This window comes from Aspergillus eucalypticola, assembly GCF_003184535.1.
Source record: "Aspergillus eucalypticola CBS 122712 chromosome Unknown BO83scaffold_8, whole genome shotgun sequence".
NCBI classification, from domain to species: Eukaryota; Fungi; Ascomycota; class Eurotiomycetes; order Eurotiales; family Aspergillaceae; genus Aspergillus; species Aspergillus eucalypticola.
The window spans coordinates 1206788-1225430 of record NW_020290282.1 but is presented as its reverse complement, the minus strand read 5'-3'; the positions used below and the strand labels follow the sequence as shown (position 1 = coordinate 1225430).

Genomic DNA, 18643 nt, shown 5'->3' with positions numbered 1-18643 from the left:
GTTGTAGGCGATCGGACCCCCGCAATGCACCCCACCGGCAATTGCCCTTGCCGATGCACCCCGCCTTCCGGTCTCAAAAGCTTCGAACTCTTGCCTGCCAGAAACCTCAATCCTCTTATCCAGAGTAATTTTAGACAGATTTGGAAGAACGAGCTCAGACGCAATGGCCAACCAGCTACACAGCGCCCCGCCCTTCCGGGCCGAACATATGGGTTCCTTGCTGCGTCCCGACAACCTGCTTGCGGTGCGTGAGAAGATCCGCGATACCGGTATCTCGGAGCAGGAGGCTGGTCTGCACGCCGTTGAAGAGGAGACTGTTCGTGATGTTGTCAAGCTCCAGCGGGATCTGGGCTACAAGGCTGTCACTTCTGGTGAATTCAACCGGACCCGTTTCTGGGGACAGATGTGGGATGAGTTCGAGGGTATGGTTCATCGTTCTGATTCTGTTGCCGTCGATCATATCACTGATGAATATGTCAGGCACCATCCGTCTTCAGGATGCCGAAGCGTCCATGTTCAGACTCTACCATCCCGATGTGGTCAGTCTGATCGAAAAGGACCGCAAGGTCATGCCCGGTGACTCGGTCATCGCTGGAACCAAGCTTTCCTGGAGCCCCGAGAAGTCGGTGTCGAACCTGCACGAACTGAAGCTGGTCCAGCAGGCCCTGCCTGAGAGTGAATGGCACACCATCAAGCTGACCATGATCACTCCCGCCTGGTTCCATATGCGCTACAAGCAGGGCAAGGCTTACACTCCCGAGGCCTACGCCAACGACGAGGAGTACTTCCAGGACGTCGCAAAGGTGTACCAGGCCGAGCTCGACGCCTTGTACAAGGCTGGACTGAGAAACGTCCAGTTCGATGACCCGGGTATGGCCTACTTCTGCTCTAAGGCCTTCCGCCAGGGCTGGGAAGAAGACAAGGACAACATCGGCACGGTCGAAGATCTGCTTGACGCCTACATCAAGCTGTACAACGACTCAATCAGCAAGATCCCTGCTGACATGCACACCGGTATCCACCTTTGCCGCGGTAACTTCATCGGAGGCAGACACTTTGCGGAGGGATCTTATGACATCATCGCCAAGAAGCTATTCGAGAACCTGAACGTCAACACATTCTACCTTGAGTATGACACCGAGCGTGCAGGTGGCTTTGAGCCCCTCAAGTTCTTGCCCAAGAACAAGAACGTTGTTGTCGGTGTCATCAGCACGAAGCTTCGCGAGCTGGAGGACAAGGAGGCGATGAAGGAGCGGATCTACAAGGCCGCCGACTTTGTTGGTGCTGGTAGTGGTGAGACTCGCGAGGAGGCCCTCAAGCGGATCTGCGTCAGCCCTCAATGCGGTTTCAGTACCCACGAGAGCGGATACCCTCTGAGCTTGGAGGATGAGAAGAAGAAGCTGGGTCTGACCAGGCAGATCGCTGATGAGATCTGGGGACAACCTTGAGCTTCTCAAAGCAGTGAATGGGGCGGTGCTTTCCGGCCTCTTAACAGAGAAGGAAATGTGATGATGTGAAATGAGTTATGTATTTAACAGACGTGTCATATTAGCACGTGGCAAGATGATGTACATATGGGAGTGGTGAGGGGTGCATCGGTAGGCGCAATTTGATGATATTAGGCTGAGAAGCATGCGTATATGTAGTGACATGACACAACCCTCACTAGTAGAGAGGAACCAAACTTGACCGAGACTTATTACCATTGCAGAGCGAGCACTCCCAGTACCGCATCATTGTTCCCCAGCACTCATACCCGTAAGAACTACGCAAAAGCAAAAATATGACATGTAATATGTTCACCGCTAGCACCCCCAAATGGCATCGATTACAGCACGTATCCAAACTACTTTTGGCCACGTTTTATTCTCATCGCTCAGGATTAAAGGCTGGGACTTACGATTATTCGTTACCAACCAAGACAAGACCCTTGTTTGACACATTGCCTCACTAGGATTCAAGCTCCACGCCGTGCAGTAGCCAGACCACAACACGATGTTTGACGTGGAAGGAAAGGTAAGCGCGTCTCTTTTGTTAAATTCCAACTTCCAGTGGGTTACTGAACATAAGCCAGTATGTTCTTGTGGCAGGTGGCTCCAAGGGTCTCGGGAGGGAACTCTCCTTGTCGCTCGTAAAGAGAGGTATGTTGAAGAAGAATCCCATGCTATGGCATGTGCACGGCAGGCACTGACGAGCAATTGACTACCAGGAGCTCATGTGACAGCAATCGCACGCTCTGAGAATGATCTGAACAAACTCAAGGTGGATATGGACGCTGTGCGCGTACACGAAGGCCAAGTTCTCAGTATCCAGCGTTTGGATTTGACTAATAGCGATGAGGTCTGTGCCAATAGTCATCTCAGAATCAAAGAAAGAACGCTTTTTGACCAGTATATCTCTGACCAGGTAACCGGATTCATGAACGGATTCGAAAAACGCATAAATGCCCTCTTCTGCATCGCAGGCGGCGCCGGAGAGGAAGTGGGCCACTTTGTGGACATTTCCGCGACATCGATTCAGAGCTGCATGGAGAGGAATTATCTCACAGCGGCGTTCATTTCTCAGGCCGTCATGAAGATTTGGGCCACGGAGCTGAAACTGGGAAATGAGCACACCGAAGTTCAGCAACCACGCCATCTTGTCTTCACTGGGTCAACGGCGGCAATAGTTGCAGTCCCGGGGTACGCCGCATATTCACCATCGAAAGCGGCTGTCCGCTCCTTAGCCGATAGTTTGAGGCAGGAGAGTCTCATGTATTCTCCTGCTGGATCTATACAGGTTCACTGCAGCTTTCCCAAGATATTCATGACGGAGAGGATCAACGTACAACAAGCGCGGAAGCCGCAGATATGTAAAGAGATTGATGGCACTGCCGAAAAATTCGGAGGGTTGACGGTCGAGGATGTGGCTCGACAGATCCTTGCAGGGCTTGACAAGGGATGCTACATGATCCCGACGGATTTGCAGACGCGGTTTCTACTGAATAATATGCGTGGGCCTAGTCCGAGGGATAATTCCTTGGTTGACTGGTTGCTTAGCTGGGCTGCTTTGTTGATTTATCCCGTTGTGGCTACGATTGTGGATTGGAAGGTAATGAGGTATGGCAGACAGCGGCGTGATTGAGCTTGATATTGCCTCATATGATGGCCATGCTGCTGTTCCTTCCTTTTGACCCATATAAGAGGATATTATTAGTTCTGTACGAATTGTTAATGTAATAATCAGAACTACTTATGATACTATCGCTAGTACAGTGGCCTCCGCATTTACGTCACAATATGGGAAAAACCACCCAGAGGATGGACAAAAACCCATATTAAGGCCCATAGATAACCCAAAGAAGTACAAGGATCTCTGAAATGCTAGTTAGCACCATCCCTCTAAAAATACTTCTAGGAGCAGATAATAGAGGCGGCAGTAGTTGCAGCTTCCGCTGAGCATCCCGGTGGGGGGTTTCCCTCGAAATCAGCGATATATAGACCAAAGGTACACAAAACTGGTCCGCCGCATTCGGGAACACTATAAGTTGAGATATAGAGTCAGAATACATTCTCTGCAACGTTGGGAATGTGGAGTCGCTTGTACCCATGTAGATTGCAGGCATGGTTGGGAAAGGTCTCCGCTGAGCCAAGGTGGTGGAAGCTGTGGAAATAGCCTTAGTATAAAGCTCATCTGCAGAGATGATGGATTGACAAGCATACTGGTTGAGGTCCAGATCGTGGCAATCGGTGTCGAGGATATTCTGTTGGGGTCCTCCCCGATTTGGTTCACTCCAAAGAGAGGCCTGATTTAAATGGTGCGTCAGACCTGAATATGGCAGCAACCCTCAATTATATGGGCTTACATGGATGGTAGTATCAGCCTGGGGGGCTGCCATGGCCGAAATTGGCATCAAGGTAGTAACGGCAACAAAGAGCTTGGAGAACATTTTTCGATTGTTTTCAAGCCGAGGCTCGTTTTGTAGTATGCAAGATTGGGTCTGAAGGAATAACAAATTTATGAATCTTTACCTAGAGCATAAACATATATAGAGGGAGTGGAAAGAACTCTTATATATAACTACTAGTATCTTTTCACAGTGGGTGCTTGTTTGATAGTCTGGCATCCATCAACGGTGTACACCGAAATATGTATGCGCGGTTACACCATGGGATACCTGTACAACATGCCGACTGAGCTGCATGACATTTGACCCCATTCATTTTCGATGGCTTAATATTATTGGCTCGCACAGGAATTTTCTGGGGCTAGTATATACCTCATAGTCAAGAACGCCCTAGCTTATTGTATGCATGCAGAGTGTAGCCTCCAGCCAGCCCGACGCATTCTCCTGTCATTAGAATGAGGTTATTCGAATGATCACTGGCCATTCTACCATGTCACGCGAAATTCCTGCAGGCACATTCTTAGTAACTCATCACCTGTGTCATTGGGACGCAGCTAGTTGCTACGAACTGCATGCACCATATATCATCAGGCTGGCTTTCAGAAGTAGGGTTATACAGGAACCGGGAATGCAAGCTGTAGTAACAAGGAACCGAGCTTGAGTCTCAAATTATGGTGATCTCTCGATACTATAAACTTGAAGTCTGCTTACAGCAACAGGTAACTACCTGGGGAGCAGTAAAAGAAACGGGAGACCTACCGTACTAATAAATATGTTCGATCATTTGTGATAAGGAAATATTATCGTTTTGGCGTTGAGCATATCTATTCCGTAAGCAAGTAGTATTTATCTCGGCTAATCGTAAATTCAACGGTTTATTTGATTTCAATGCGATAATAGTATGATGTGGGCAGAGGGGTCATTCAGAAACCGCTGGGCAGTCCATACTACGCTGTTCAGCCCGCCCTGTCCATAAAATCACCGGTTAAACCGGCAAACGAGATCGGCGCTACGGAACGCGAGCCCTGAAAATCACCCCAAAATGTTGATGGTGGGGAGACGAAAAGGCATACAACATGGCTGTGCCGCAAAGTATGGAGATCTCCAGAAACGCTCTCGCCACATTGGGCCCTTGCCTACCAGCCTTTTACCTTCTTAGTCTCTCACAATCCATCGATGCATAGGTTGAACATGATTGTATGTATACGGCCTTTTAAAATAGGTGCTGACATCCTCCGGCGGAGGTAATGCCGGAAATAATATAGAAATCCGGGGCTGTGCCATCGAAAGTATGAGTTAGTAAGTCGTAAGGTTGAATACTAGCATGGCCACTACATATGCGGTGGCCCATCGTTGGCTATATAAATGACAAAAGGAGTGTATTACACTTGGGTACTAGATAGCTAGGCTTGCCGGCCGACTGCGCGACCAACTACTAATGCCCATATAACATCGTCACAAGACTAGAATATGAATAAAATCTGTAGTCCCTACGAAGATTGCGTTGCGATAAGTTTCAGTATTGCGAAAAACCATCTTGAATTAAGACCTCGCTAAGCTATTCGCCTTTGCATTCGCATTACGATGTGGGGAAAACCACCTAGGCAGTGGAGAAAAACCCACATCAAGGCCTAAAGCAGAGCGTAAGAAGCTATACCTTTCACGTTGCTAACAACACTTTAACCCGCTATACTGGACGGCATTCGACAGAGTCAGTGAGCTCTGCAACGTTAGGAGGGCAGTCAGTAGGAGGACTCGTAACAAGATTAGCTTGATATCCCTCAATGCTACACATAGGAACGCCTGCGCAGCCAATAGCACTGTAAAACGTAAGTATTATCACCCAGACGAATTCAATACTAGATGTCCTTGCCTGTGAAGATCGCAGGTATAACCATCAGTCACCAATGCTGAGCCCAGGTTTCGCTTGCTGTACGATGTTATCATTAATTAGTAAGTAATGATAATATGAACGGATGAGGTGCTTACAGGTCATCATTGAGATTTTCACAGGTTTCAACCGAAATGACCTGTTCATGTCCTTGCCCGTCCGAGCCGTCGTAAAAGGTGGCCTAGGGAGTCAGTCCGGCAGTGGTGAGTTACATGAGGGTATGAACTTACATATGTAGAAGTACGACCCGGCGGGGCTGCGATGGCCAAAAGTGGCATCAAAGCACTAGCAATGATAATTGCCTTGGAGAACATCTTGTAGTTCCTCAAATGTAGATTTGCTTTGCACTTTCGGACAGAACTAACACTTGATAGCAACAGGAGGCTGTGACTTGCTGATTAGAAATATTGTCATTGACTGGGGAGAAGCCTTACTTATATACACGTAGGTGGATATCCGTCAAATGATTCAACTCCTAGTATTGTACACTGAAAGGTACAAACGGTTGCACCTTTGGGATACCTGTACAACATACCAATAAGTCCGCGCGTCAAAGGTTGCACTGGCAAGAATGGTTCAACAATCATGGACTAAAATGATTCCAAATATGTGGTTCATCATCGTTCTCAGCCCGCCATCATATGGCATACTACTCACGCCGAGGGGGCTCAAAATAATGGAAAGCTACTCCTTGCGAAGCTTTCCGATGATACTCTCTCCTGGCCCTAACCTTTCGCATTTGTGTCTACCTTTGGGAGCATTGCCTTTCATCATTAACCTTATTATTATTATTATTGTTGTTGTTGTAATTTTCTCCCGAGGTACGACTATAGAGGTATAATAATAGCCGGACATTGTTGGTTATAATGAGGAGGTGCTCATTGACAAAATTAGATGAGCGATTACAGAGCGATATGCTAAGGGGTAACTTGTGCGAGACGCCTCTCCATATATCTTTCCTTAGCTGAGGACAGGGAGGATACCGCAATGCTCTAGAAGACTAATATGTACTACTTACTATTTTCGGGGAAGCCGAGAGCAAGTGGTAATTCTACGTTACTCGAAGACGGTCATGTACTGCGAGATATCATCAGTAAATTCGAAAGCGAGAGTAAATGTGACTGTTGTCTGTGAAATCAATTTCGCCCAGAGAGAAGCATCAGACATTTGAGGCAGGAATGGCAAGTCGTTTCTCACCTCTATTTATGACATTCGTGAATATTTATATAACTTGCTTTACTTACTATTCTGCTACTAATTTGTAGGAAATAGTCTTACCTAGTATCAGGGATTGTTTACCTAATGCGATTGACAGGATATTGTAAAAGAACTCCATCTCTTAGCCCGTCCACAAAAAATATACCAACGATCTAAGAAGTATTTCTGAATATCATAGCGTATCTGTATACGCACCTAAGGGGTGAATGCAGATCATAGACGTCTGATTTTGGACATCATTAGTAGTATTCGTTAAGTTTTATTACCAGGTTGTACTATATTTGGTTGAGCAATTGTACAAAGACTACAAAAGTTCAGCTAGGCGTCATAATATATATATTCTAATAATGCTCTAACTGTTACAATGCGTCACATACAGTAGTATATACATCGCAATGTTGGCTCCGGCGAATGTCTTGGTGGAATACGAGGTAAGGGATAAAATCATTAGTGATGGCATGAGACAAAGAGCTGTGTAAATTAATGTATTACCTCAATGCAAAGCCATCGGAGATATCATAGTGCTCAGCTTACTCGGCTACACGCCATACAGACCATACTACACAAGTTGCTTTTGGGAATAGGCCTAAAAGGCATTGGGATACGAAACCGCCGGCACGTAGAGAGTGAATATCAGTGAATAATAAAAAAAAAAATTAAACCCTGCAAGCATGTGCTTATGACCGAGAGGTTCAATTTATTCCAAGAGGGAATAGCCAGCGCAAATGAACAGTAAGATTAGACTTACAGAAATTCCTATAGTAGGAAATATTATATTTACTATATACCATATATCAGTAAGGTATTCACAGAAGCTTGTGCTTGAGCCTAGTCAGACGCCCAGAATGTTGTTCAACCATCCTTGACCCCTGTCCATAACTGCAGCAGTTAATGCAGGCACGCGAGAGGGCGGATCGGCGCTTCAATGGGGTCGAAGTCACCCAACACTTCTTCAGGACATATCCGAGCATCTTTCTACACATACCAGAGGGAAAATACCCAACGACGCACCCCTTCTCGTTCGAACTATTACCTGAAATAGCTCTATAGCCTTCTTAAATTAGACGAACGATACAGATGTCTGGGTACATATAAGGAGCGGCTGCTCTTACTGTCAGTCTAATATCCTATTCCCACAACGCCATAGCGACAATGATCGCCTTCAAAGCTCGGTGCTTGATCTTCCTCTTTTTCCTTCTGGTCGAGGTGATATGGCGCAGAGTGGTATAGCCTCAAATAGTTTCTCCACTGAGCCACCTGCCGTCGCCGCATAAAGGGACCGGGGGAATGCATCAACGTCTGCGACTCCTTACCGAACCCCGCGGAAACCCCAATGTGACTGGTATGTGGGGTAGCCCCTGTTCTCTACACGCTCCTCTTCTCTTCCCCCTCTCCTACTCCCGCATCTTCTCTTCTCCCAATTCGTACTGATGATCAACGGAATGCACAGGGAAACAACGGTTTGATACGGTACCGCACCTTACTCAGCCCCGACTGACTCTTGGTGACTTCTCCCGAAGCTCTCGCAGAAGTCCTGACAACGAAATGCTACGACTTCAGGAAGCCATGTGGTTGGTTGCTGAGCTGCCGCAGGTACTAGGCATTGGGATCTTTCTAGAGGCGGGAGACGATCACCGTAGCAAAAGGAAGGCCCTCGCACCAGCCTTCTCGCTTCGACATATCAAGAACCTGTATAAGGTGTTCTGGGACAAGTCGCACGAATTGGTAAATGCGATGACAGACCAGCTGTCATGCAAGGAGAAGGAGCAGCAAAACACTCGACTTGCGTGTGACGAGTCCCCACCCAGTACCGGCGTGCTCGATATTGCAGAATGGGCGAATCGAGCAACGCTAGATATGATTGGGATTGCAGGTATGGGTCGAGATTTGGGGCAATCCACAACCCGAACACGGACTTGGTTCGTGCATAAAAGCTGGTTTTTCAACTTTCAAAAAGTGCCATCTTTCTTGCCATATTGCGTCTTCTGTTGTCTAATTGGTTGGTAAATCGTCTGCCCCTTCGACGGAACAAGGAAATAGAGAGAGCCGTCCGCACGATTCGGGGCGTGTGTGCCGAGTTGATACATCAGAAGCCCAAATATCTTTCAGAGAATAGCAACCTCGAGCATCGGGATATTCTCAGCGTCGCACTCCAGAACGGCGGCTTCAGCGAAGAGGGCCTCATTGACCAGCTTGTGACATTCTTGGCCGCTGGACACGAAACGACAGCAACAGCCTTCACTTGGGCAATCTATCTACTCTGTCAATCGTGATGTGCAAACTACTCTCCGGCAGGAGATACGCGAGGAACTTCCGAGCCCAGATGACCACAAGAGTTCTTTCACATACCAGAGCATCGATTCCATGACCTATTTGCACGCCGTATGCGACGAAGTTCTTCGCTAGGCTCCACCTGTACCATTTACTATTCGCGAAGCAGTGGCCGATACAGTGATTTTAAACCAGCCAACTCCCAAAGACACGAAGATAATGGTGGTTTCTCGAGCTACAAACCGAGATGCGCATCTCTGGGGCCCAGATGCGCAGGACTTCAAGCCTAAAAGATGGTTGAAACCAGACGCTCGAAGTAATTACGCTACAGTGATCTTTATACATGGGCCCCGGAGTCGCATTGGGCAATCGTCCGCAAAGGCTGAGTTTGCTATCTTGCTGGCTGCCTTGGTGGGACGATCTGAATTCCAATTGGAGGTTGACCGGCTTCTGGACGAGAGACGCATGAAGGTAACCCGCACAGTAACTGCCAGGCCCGTCAATGGGCTCCTCGTTAAGGCAACCCCTTTGGTAGGCTGGTAGTAGCTTCATGGTCGACGAACCATTGTGGAAGTGCGTTGTTGGGGGGCTATGTGCTTACGCACGCAACCACCCTCCTTGGAGTAGCCACCCCTGCTTCTTTTATACTAGTGCTTATGGGAGTATCGATAGCGTTGCCAGCGGTTTTCAGAAACAGGTAGCCTATGGCGAAAGCCCTCATTTGTGGGTGGTATGCTCGTTGCGGATCCGCGGGGCTAAACAAGGCTTGTAGTGGCACCAATGCTATCTCCCCTGTCATTTCTCTTTTTTCTATTTTACTGTGGATAGGACGTGCCTGGCTTACCATTTAATTATCGTGTCTTGATCACACTGCTTCTGGACTAATCTTTGCCTAGAACCAGAACAGATATCTCTATTTAACATCAGCCCTTCAAATGACTGATTTAACACTAGTACCTAGAGAAGAGCCAGATATCTAAAAAGTTACTTTACAGTCAAGTAGGCGACTTGCGCTCACTACTGGCAGGCAGAATAGGAGAATTTATGCTTGTTATCTAATATATAATGCCGCACGCTAAAGGTACTACTTGAAGTAGTACTCTTAATGTTCAGCTATGCTTGGTCCCCAGACACAGTATAGACCACCCTGCATAGTACTACTGGTATCATGAGCCCCACGAAGATGATAACCATTAAGCATTGGCAATTTATTTGACTGCATAGCAAAAGTCGCATTGGAAAATACCAAGTAAACACAGACTAGTCCAGAAACTGATGAGTGAGTAATGACTACTATCTTGCTGATCTCCGCCTCTGACGGACCTTCATACCCATTACGCACCCCCTTCCGCTCTCACAATCTGTGAAACGAACTTCTTCTTCAGCGCCTCTATCACCGACATCCCTAAAGTAGCAATAGACCCCGCATTCAGAATCTCCAATGTGCTGATCTCAATGCCGCCCAAACTTCTCTCTATCCAATTCCTGATCTCGATAGTGACAAGAGAATCGACGCCCAGCGCGGCTGGTGATACTCCAGCATCTAGATCCTCCAATGGCTGTAGCACAAAGGTGTAAATTTTGACAGCCAATTCATGTGTTACTACTTCCCCTGAAGCAGGGTCATTAAGCATTGTTTCCGGATCTGCTTCTACGGACGTTAAGAAATTTTTAAGCACGTCGGTCTCTCTTTTTCCACCACTGCTATTGGCTGGCGCCTCATTGTATATGTTGTGAAAGATTGCCATGCGAGGGTCCTTTCTCCACATTATACGATTGGAAGGATCGGAGAGAGGCTTGTCGCAGCGTAGCCCGATTGTTAATGATCCATCTTCCATTGGATCCACTGCGGATTTGACAATGGCCCAATTGAGTGAATCCAAGAGGTCCTTCTCCCTGAGGAAGTACCCATCCGCGGCGCGAAGAGCATCTGCTTTGTCACTGTTTCTAGCTAGATAGCCAATGTCGTCCATGAGACCGATGTGTAAGACTGAAGCGGGGAGACCTAGACTCCTGCGGTACTGGACGAAGGCGTTGAGGAATGCATTGGCTGCGGTGTAGTTTGCTTGGCCTGGTGAACCGAAGGACCCGCTAATGGATCCAGCAACGAAGAAGAAGTCCAGAACTTCCGGCATCGCGTGGTGTAGATTCCATGTTCCATGGACTTTTGGCTCAATTGCGGCGGTCCAGTCTGAGAGATCCATTTCCATGAATGGCTTGTCTTGAAGTACCATTGACAGCTGGAGAACCCCCTTGATTGGTTTCTTTGCGACTTGGACGATGCTCATAACGTCTTCTTTGTTTATGACACTGCCTTGAATGGTTTGGACACTGCAACTCTGACATTCTAGCTCTTCAATAAATCGCCGGTCCAGTTCTGATGTTCCGGCCGATCGGGAGAAGAAGATGAGGTGTCTGGCGCCTCTCTCGACGAGCCAGGTCGCGATTGCTCGGCCCAGGCCGCCCATCCCGCCAACAAGAAGATAAGAGGCATCGGCCCTTAGAGTCAGGTCAGGAGTAGTTGCAGCTAGTGGTAAGTCCTGGCCTCCCTCTGGAATTGTCACGATGATCTTCCCCATGTGCGTGCCTTTCTGCATGTAACGGAAGCTGTCCTCAATCTGAACGGCAGAGAAGACTGTCATGGGTGAAATAGGCTTGATGTCTCCTGATTCGAGCATTTGAAGGGTACGGACAAGTAGCCTGTATCATTATGTTAATGGTTTGGTTTAATGCACCGAAATTGGAACATACCGGTGACGCTTCGAAGTGTCAAGTCCATTCAAATCGATACCAATAAAGCTTCTATTTGCCTCGAAGAGACCCATGTTCAACTGGGCCTTTCCAATAATGTCTTCCTTTCCTATTTCAAGCATTTTACCACATGGAGCTACGCATTGCCAGGAGGCATGTAGAAGCTCTCCCGACAAGCTGTTGAGCACCAGGTCGACACCACGGCCTTCAGTAGCAGCAAGGAGACCATCTCGGAAGGAGGTGTCACGAGAATTGAAGATATGACTGCGAGGGATGCTGAAGGCTTCTGTAAGATAACGAGCCTTTTCCTCGTTTCCGACAGTTGTATAAACCTACACATTGGTGGACACGAACTCAATTAGACTTGAAGTATCACTGAAAAGGGAAATGGCTCACCTGGACTCTACCAATGCTCTGGCAGATGTTCAAGGCTGCGATCCCAATGCCTCCACATGCGGAGTGAATCAGCACTGACTGGCCGCTCTGTAGATCACCGACGTCTAGAAGCGAGTGGATGACAGTAGCATAGACGGCAGGCAGAGTGGCAGCTTCCTCATATGAAATGCTTTGCGGGATCTTGGCGCATTTCGTAGCTGAAATCGTGATACGGGTCGCAAAGCAATTTTTGCTGAGGTAAATGATTCGATCGCCAATGTGAAGATCCGTTACTCCAGTACCTACGTCTGTTACCACACCGGAGCCTTCCAGCCCAATACTTGTTTCTTTATCTTCAAGAACTCCCATGGCAAAAAGCACGTCCTAGAAGTTTGGCTTAGTATTTCCCGAGGGTGGTGAAGTCAGGAGATTACGGGGGTTCCTACTCTAAAGTTTAGGCCTGCGCAACGCGGCTGAATGACCACTTCACCGTGCTCAGGTTCTCTTGTTGGCAAAGGGATCCATTGTAGAGTTTGCAATAGTCCGGGGCGCCTGATGGCCAAATTAGCAGCGTGAGGCTTGGATGCCGTGAGTGCCAGGTCGTGGGCCACTGAGGCCGGATAAAATCGTCCTACTAGAATGGTCCCATTACGGTTGAAGAACTCGCTATCTGCGTCGAGTGATCCCAGTGAATCATGGCTGTGAAGGTTTTCGAATATGCTTATAATATGTAGGCCGAATCGGTCTCTGAGCCCGTTTGATTCCAGAGTTGCGAATGAGACAGAGTTCTCTGCTCGTAGCGTTCGAGCGAGGCCAAGGGTGAGGCCAAACTCGGGTGATGAGCTTACTTCATTTTGGGCCGCCGGAATGAGCCACAGTATCTTGCTGTTCCCTTGTCTAGCCACCATTTTCTGGAAGGCTATCAGATCTTCGTGGGATATGTTCGCGAAGAGCGGTGCTTCGAGCTCCAGAACTGAGATGATGTCTTGACCCGGTGGAGGTCCATCTTGAAGTGTGCTCAAGTCGACCTGATATCCACGGATCGTTAGCGTATCTAGTAGATCCTCGATATCCTGTCCGACATTGTGGAGTACAGTCACGCGACGAATATTGGGTAGGATTTCTTGTACAGGCCGGTAGACCATGTTGACGTTGATGTGATATGGGCGAGGACCGTCGTAGACTTCGGCAGACTTAGAGTACCCTGCCCATTTCAGAGCGTATTCCCACTTGTGGGGTGGCATGAACGGCTCATTAACTCTCCCATCATTCTCACCCAGCCACCACCCTGGCAATATTCCCATAATTCTTTGTGCAATGGGTCAGCGTGGACTATGACAAGAGGAGCCGAGTACAAAGGTTGGAATATGGGAGACTTACAGGCTCGTAGCCTTTATCGTTGGGCATAATTCTTGCAAAAATAGGTAGCCTCGGGGAGCAAGCAGCTTTCGCACGTTCACCAGAGTGTCGTGGATTATGGGAGTGGCATGTAGAACATTGCTTGCAATGATCAAATCGTATGATTTAGCCTCAAAACCCTGTTCGATTGGGTCTTTCGTGATGTCAAGCGTCTTGAATTCCAGTCCTTGATATTCTTTGAACCTTTTCTGCGCCGCGGGAAAGAACCCAGCGGAAATATCAGTAAAGGTGTACAGCGAGTACAGGCGGTCACACTCCGGGCCAGAGGATGTGGTTAGACCTCGCAGGGCCGTTGCCGTGACGCTTCCGGTGCCAGCCCCAATCTCGAGCACCCTCAAGGTGGGATTTGTATGACCTGCAGAAGCGAAGAACTTGACTGAGTTTGTTCTAGACTCGGCGAAATTATAATACTTGCCAAGTCCGTTGTCTGCTTGGAGTAATTCCAGACCGTCCACTTGCCCCTGGGTGAGGGCAATGCAATTATCTAAAATCCTGGTGATGAGCTCGGCTACGATTCCAGCGTCAGTTTGCGACACGAGGTGTTTCAACTCGTGAATTAATGCGAGCCGGGCATCAGTGCTGTGAAATAACATCTCCTCTGCGTTTGGAAGCAAATCGTACTTGTTGTTCCATGCCCTAACTATTTGGAGCCCAATCCACGAGCGGAACTTCTGTAGGTGCTTGATGTCACAGTCCAGATGGAATGTCCGATGGCCTATCTCAACCATGCACGGAAGTGCCAGTTTTTCCAGTCGTTCAAGGTTTGTTGAGCATTTTCTTGAGCTCTCACTGGTTCTGATCATGAAATGTATCATGTTCAGTTGAAGATGGGGCTTCCAGTGTAATTTAGCCGCCCCGATCGTATCAGGCTTGTCCGCTATTGAATCTGTTTCCAAAGGGGAATACCTGACTCCCGCTAGAGACAGAAAAATGCCTTCTTCGGACTTCGCTACCACTTTTCCAGAAATCGCACTGGTAGAGCTAGTTGTGGCAGCAGCCTCGACGACCGCATCCGTGGAACTCCTGCTTCCACTGATATAGATTTGCTCGATCCTTGTTGGAACACATAAATGGGATATGCGACGGTAAATACCGCCACAACTTGCTGGAACCAATAGTTGAAGACAGTGATCTATGGTTGTTGGGTGAACGACATAGGGAGACTCAGATACCGTAGTTGCCACTAGCCTGGCAGAAGCCATGTTCTTACCCGGTAGACAAGTCACATCAGTCAACCCTCGAAAACATGGACCATAATTAAGACCGATTCTCTTCATCATTGCATACAGGCTGTTGGCTGACCGGGGATGCTGGGAAGAGGACGGTATTGACGTAGGATGCGTGCCTCCCGCTCGGATCTGGCCTACACAGTGCTTGATCCAGGCAGTCTCGTTGAACGAGATCATGCTGAATTCCCACCAATCAGAGTCCAACTTAGTGGTTAGCCGGATAGGATGTAGATTCGTGATCATCTCAACTGTCTTGGACTCATCCAGTATTAATGCTGTGTGCACCATGACATCCCGGAAGGTGCAACGGTCGTCTGAGGAGATCTGTCGCATGGCCTCCACTGCCATTGCAAGGTAGCCTGCACAGGGGAATACGGTATCATTGATAATTCGATGATCATAAAGCCATGGCACATCTTCTAAACGAAGCATGTTCCGCCATTCGGGTCGTAGGTCGTTGCCCTCCAGGGTGCGAGAGCCCAGTAATTCGTGGTGAGGAAATTCACGGAACCTCCACTCCTTGCACATTCTGCTTTCGGACCAATACTCATTCTCATGGTGCCACTGGTATAGTGGCAGGTTAGTGAGCAAGCGCCTTGCTAGGCAGATCTTTTGGAAATCCACTGATACATTGTTCAAGTATAGCTCCCCGACCATGTGAAGTATGGATTCGGTGCAGTCCTTGCCTCTTGTCATGGCTGCGACGTAAATGTCTTTAGACCGGTTAGCTTCTTGGGAAATCTGTCGGAGCGGCCCTTTGAGGGCACCATGTGGACCCATCTCGAGGAAAAGATGCTCGGTGGATCCTTCGCTGTCCATCAAATCCTTAACAGCACCATAGAATAGGACAGGCTTTTCCGCGTTTTCTCGCCAGTAGCCCGCATTTAAACGACCTGGCCCGTCTATTCTCTTTTCATAAACACTCGAGAAAAACGGCACTACAGGAGCCTTGCTGTGGACATGCTGGCACAAGAAGGACTCAATCGATTCGCCAATGTTCAGGATATGGTCTGTGGGACGATCAATATTCAAAATTCAACAATTTGTGTATATCTGTAGAAGAGCAAACTGGGTACCCACGAGAATGATACCCCATCTCCACATTCAACCTACGAACGAAACACCCCGGATCGTCTCTCTTGATTGCTTCACAGGCCTTGTCCAAGACATCGAGATCTCCTGATAGCGTAACACTCTGCGGGCTATTTTCGCACGCTATCACGATCCCTTGAGTCAAATAGCGCGCGACTTCCTTATAGCCAAGCCCTATAGCGGCCATCCCACCCGGCCGTGGATATCCTTTGGTCAAGTACCCACGGTAGTATGCGATTGTTATTGCTTCTTCGGCTGTGATTGCCTTTGAAGCGTAAGCGGCTGCGATCTCTCCACCCGAGTGACCAATTACTGCATCAGGCCAAATGCCCCATTGACGAAGAAGGTTCACTAATGCCACCTGAACAGCCGTGACTAGCGGCTGGGAGTACTCTGACTTGGATAGGTTGCTAGTGCGTTCTGGCTCCAACAATTCTTCTCTGAGATTCCAAGAAGGGGCATGTTCCAGTCTGGCCAATACGCCGCCCATATCAGTAATGTCTTCGTCGAAAGAGGGATAGTCAATTATCAGCTCTTTAGCCATTCCTACCCATTGGGACCCTTGACCAGGGAAGACCATTGTTATCGTGGGCGTCTCCTTGATTTTGGTCAAGCGAGAGAAGACCAAGGCATCGTGTGATGCACTGGTGACACAGTAGACTCTGTTAGCTAGATGTTCTCGTCGATTGCACAAAGTGTATGAAATTTCCGCCATCAAAGATGCATTGCAACGAATATATCGTTCATGCTCGAGTAGGCTCTGTGCCAGTGACACTGGGTGTGCTGCTGATATTACGTGGATGAACTTCCGAGGACGCGGAAGCGATTTCGAATTTCCACAGATTGCCTCCGAGTCCTGGCTATCGGCGTCGGATGTAGTAGATTGGGACATGAAAGGTGCAGCACTCTCGAGGATTGCATGTGCGTTCGCTCCCGCCATACCGAAGGAGTTTACGCTCGCTCTCAGCGGCTTATGGGACGGCCATTTCATCACGTCGACTGGGACCTCCATGTTAGCCTCCTTGAAGGGTATTTTCGGGTTCGGACTCGAGAAGTTTATGTTCGGGGGAAGTTTCATGTTCTCCAACGCTAGTATGACCTTCACAACAGACGATACCCCGCAAGCGCCCTCACTGTGACCCAGGTTCGGCTTGACGCTTCCAATGTAGACTGGATCCTGATTACCTCCGAAGACTCGTGCAATTGCCGTAGCTTCGACAGGGTCACTCACAGGTGTACCTATCCCATGAGCCTCGACAAAAACGGTTTGCTTAGGGTCGAGCGACACTTCTCGATATGTTTGACGGATCAATGCCTCATGTGCTTCAGAGCTGGGCGTTGCCATTCTCGGGGTCTCGCCGTCGAAATTAGTTGCAGTCGCCCTGATGACGGCACGAATTGCATCGCCATTTTTGATTGCCTCTCCAAGGGGCTTGACATAGATGACACTGATAGCTTCCCCCCTGGCATATCCGTTCGCTGCCACATCAAAAGTTTTGCACGAACCGTCAGGTGATAGTGTACCTTTCTCCGCCGTGGCAATGGACATTGTGGGCGAGAAAATAAGATTCGTACCCGCAACCAGTGCCCCGGAACAATCGCCCGCACGAATCGCTCGGATAGCTTCATGCAAAGCAATCAAGGACGATGAACACCCGGCCTTGATGGTGAAAGAGGGTCCTTCCAAATTGTATTCGTAACTTATTCGATTAGAGAGGGACAGATCGTGCCCCCCAAGGACTCGGAACATGCCTGCATCCTGGATATCCTTGGCATGGAGATCCAACCAGTCCTGTCCGGAGAACGTCTTAGATCAGTCCTTTTTAATTTCTATACTTATTTCTCTACTTACCTCGCCCCAGACTCCGACATAACAACCAATTTTGCTGCCGCGCCAGTTCACTTGACCTGAGGATTGCATGCATTCGTAGACAACTTCGAGCAGCATCCGTTGCTGGGGGTCAACATCGTCCGCCTCCTTTGGACTCATCGAGAAGAAGGAAGTATCAAAATATTTCAGGTTATCACTCTCGGCGAGAAAGTGTCCATGTTTCATCGTGACCGATCCTGCCCGTCCAGTTGGGCTATAGAATCCGTTCACATTAAACCGACTTTGGGGGATCTTACTTCGCGTGGATCGCTTCTCTGTGATAAGCTTCCAGAGTTCTTCCCCGGTATGAATTGCCCCAGGTAGTCGCAATCCAAATCCAACTATTGCTATCGGCTCCAAGGGGCTGTCAGTTTTATTATGGGTCACAGGCTCATTCGGGAGCTGCACGGACAGCGCCGGGGTAGGTGAATCTTTGGAATCCATTATGGGTCTGATGAACATAGAGGAATTGGATATGAGGAAGAGTGACTGAGGGGAGATGAGTGGCAGATCATCTGCATATGATAAGAATAGAGCGAGACAGCGAGACTGGCATGAGGTATGACGAACGGCATGGCCCTTCAGCGGAGCTTTAGATCCGGGAACCTTCAATTAGGCCCCTTTCAACGGCCATAGGACAC

At 48.5% G+C, this 18643-nt stretch overlaps 5 protein-coding genes across 5 annotated transcripts; 3 read left to right on the top strand and 2 right to left on the bottom strand.

Moving 5' to 3' along the window:
• The first annotated feature begins 89 nt into the window (after nucleotides 1-89).
• BO83DRAFT_335456 (cobalamin-independent methionine synthase II family protein) lies at nucleotides 90-1615 on the top strand. The gene is made up of 2 exons (XM_025528410.1): nucleotides 90-422; nucleotides 481-1615. Exons 1-2 carry the CDS (start codon nucleotides 164-166, stop codon nucleotides 1446-1448), a joined length of 1227 nt encoding a protein of 408 aa, XP_025389920.1. The 5' UTR covers nucleotides 90-163; the 3' UTR covers nucleotides 1449-1615.
• Nucleotides 1616-1889: 274 nt separating this feature from the next.
• On the top strand, nucleotides 1890-3173 carry BO83DRAFT_242923 (oxidoreductase,short chain dehydrogenase). Its single transcript, XM_025526978.1, has 4 exons — nucleotides 1890-2016; nucleotides 2075-2141; nucleotides 2210-2340; nucleotides 2407-3173. Exons 1-4 carry the CDS (start codon nucleotides 1996-1998, stop codon nucleotides 3121-3123), a joined length of 936 nt encoding a protein of 311 aa, XP_025389919.1. The 5' UTR covers nucleotides 1890-1995; the 3' UTR covers nucleotides 3124-3173.
• A 219-nt stretch (nucleotides 3174-3392) lies between these two features.
• BO83DRAFT_425837 (uncharacterized protein) lies at nucleotides 3393-3928 on the bottom strand (the record flags this gene model as incomplete). Its single annotated transcript, XM_025535232.1, has 4 exons — nucleotides 3393-3519; nucleotides 3586-3642; nucleotides 3702-3784; nucleotides 3845-3928. The coding sequence occupies 4 exons, from the start codon at nucleotides 3926-3928 to the stop codon at nucleotides 3393-3395; spliced, it is 351 nt and encodes a 116-aa protein (XP_025389918.1).
• Nucleotides 3929-8147: 4219 nt separating this feature from the next.
• Nucleotides 8148-9809, top strand: BO83DRAFT_407316 (cytochrome P450; the record flags this gene model as incomplete). Its single annotated transcript, XM_025533946.1, has 7 exons — nucleotides 8148-8201; nucleotides 8226-8337; nucleotides 8516-8566; nucleotides 8596-8914; nucleotides 8953-9264; nucleotides 9314-9377; nucleotides 9402-9809. 7 exons carry the CDS (start codon nucleotides 8148-8150, stop codon nucleotides 9807-9809), a joined length of 1320 nt encoding a protein of 439 aa, XP_025389917.1.
• A 791-nt stretch (nucleotides 9810-10600) lies between these two features.
• Nucleotides 10601-18446, bottom strand: BO83DRAFT_462927 (type I polyketide synthase; the record flags this gene model as incomplete). Its single annotated transcript, XM_025537308.1, has 7 exons — nucleotides 10601-11966; nucleotides 12018-12349; nucleotides 12414-12776; nucleotides 12839-13700; nucleotides 13773-16050; nucleotides 16121-17924; nucleotides 17985-18446. The coding sequence occupies 7 exons, from the start codon at nucleotides 18444-18446 to the stop codon at nucleotides 10601-10603; spliced, it is 7467 nt and encodes a 2488-aa protein (XP_025389916.1).
• Between the last annotated feature and the right edge of the window lie 197 nt (nucleotides 18447-18643).

Excerpts from the sequence above, each read along its gene's own strand:
- BO83DRAFT_335456 (XM_025528410.1), top strand. The coding sequence starts at position 164 with ATGGCCAACCAGCTACACAGCGCCCCGCCCTTCCGGGCCGAACATATG. Across the intron at positions 423-480 it reads GATGTGGGATGAGTTCGAGG|GCACCATCCGTCTTCAGGAT; the intron begins GTATGGTTCATC and ends TGAATATGTCAG.
- BO83DRAFT_242923 (XM_025526978.1), top strand. The coding sequence starts at position 1,996 with ATGTTTGACGTGGAAGGAAAG. Across the intron at positions 2,017-2,074 it reads TGTTTGACGTGGAAGGAAAG|TATGTTCTTGTGGCAGGTGG; the intron begins GTAAGCGCGTCT and ends AACATAAGCCAG. Across the intron at positions 2,142-2,209 it reads CTTGTCGCTCGTAAAGAGAG|GAGCTCATGTGACAGCAATC; the intron begins GTATGTTGAAGA and ends ATTGACTACCAG.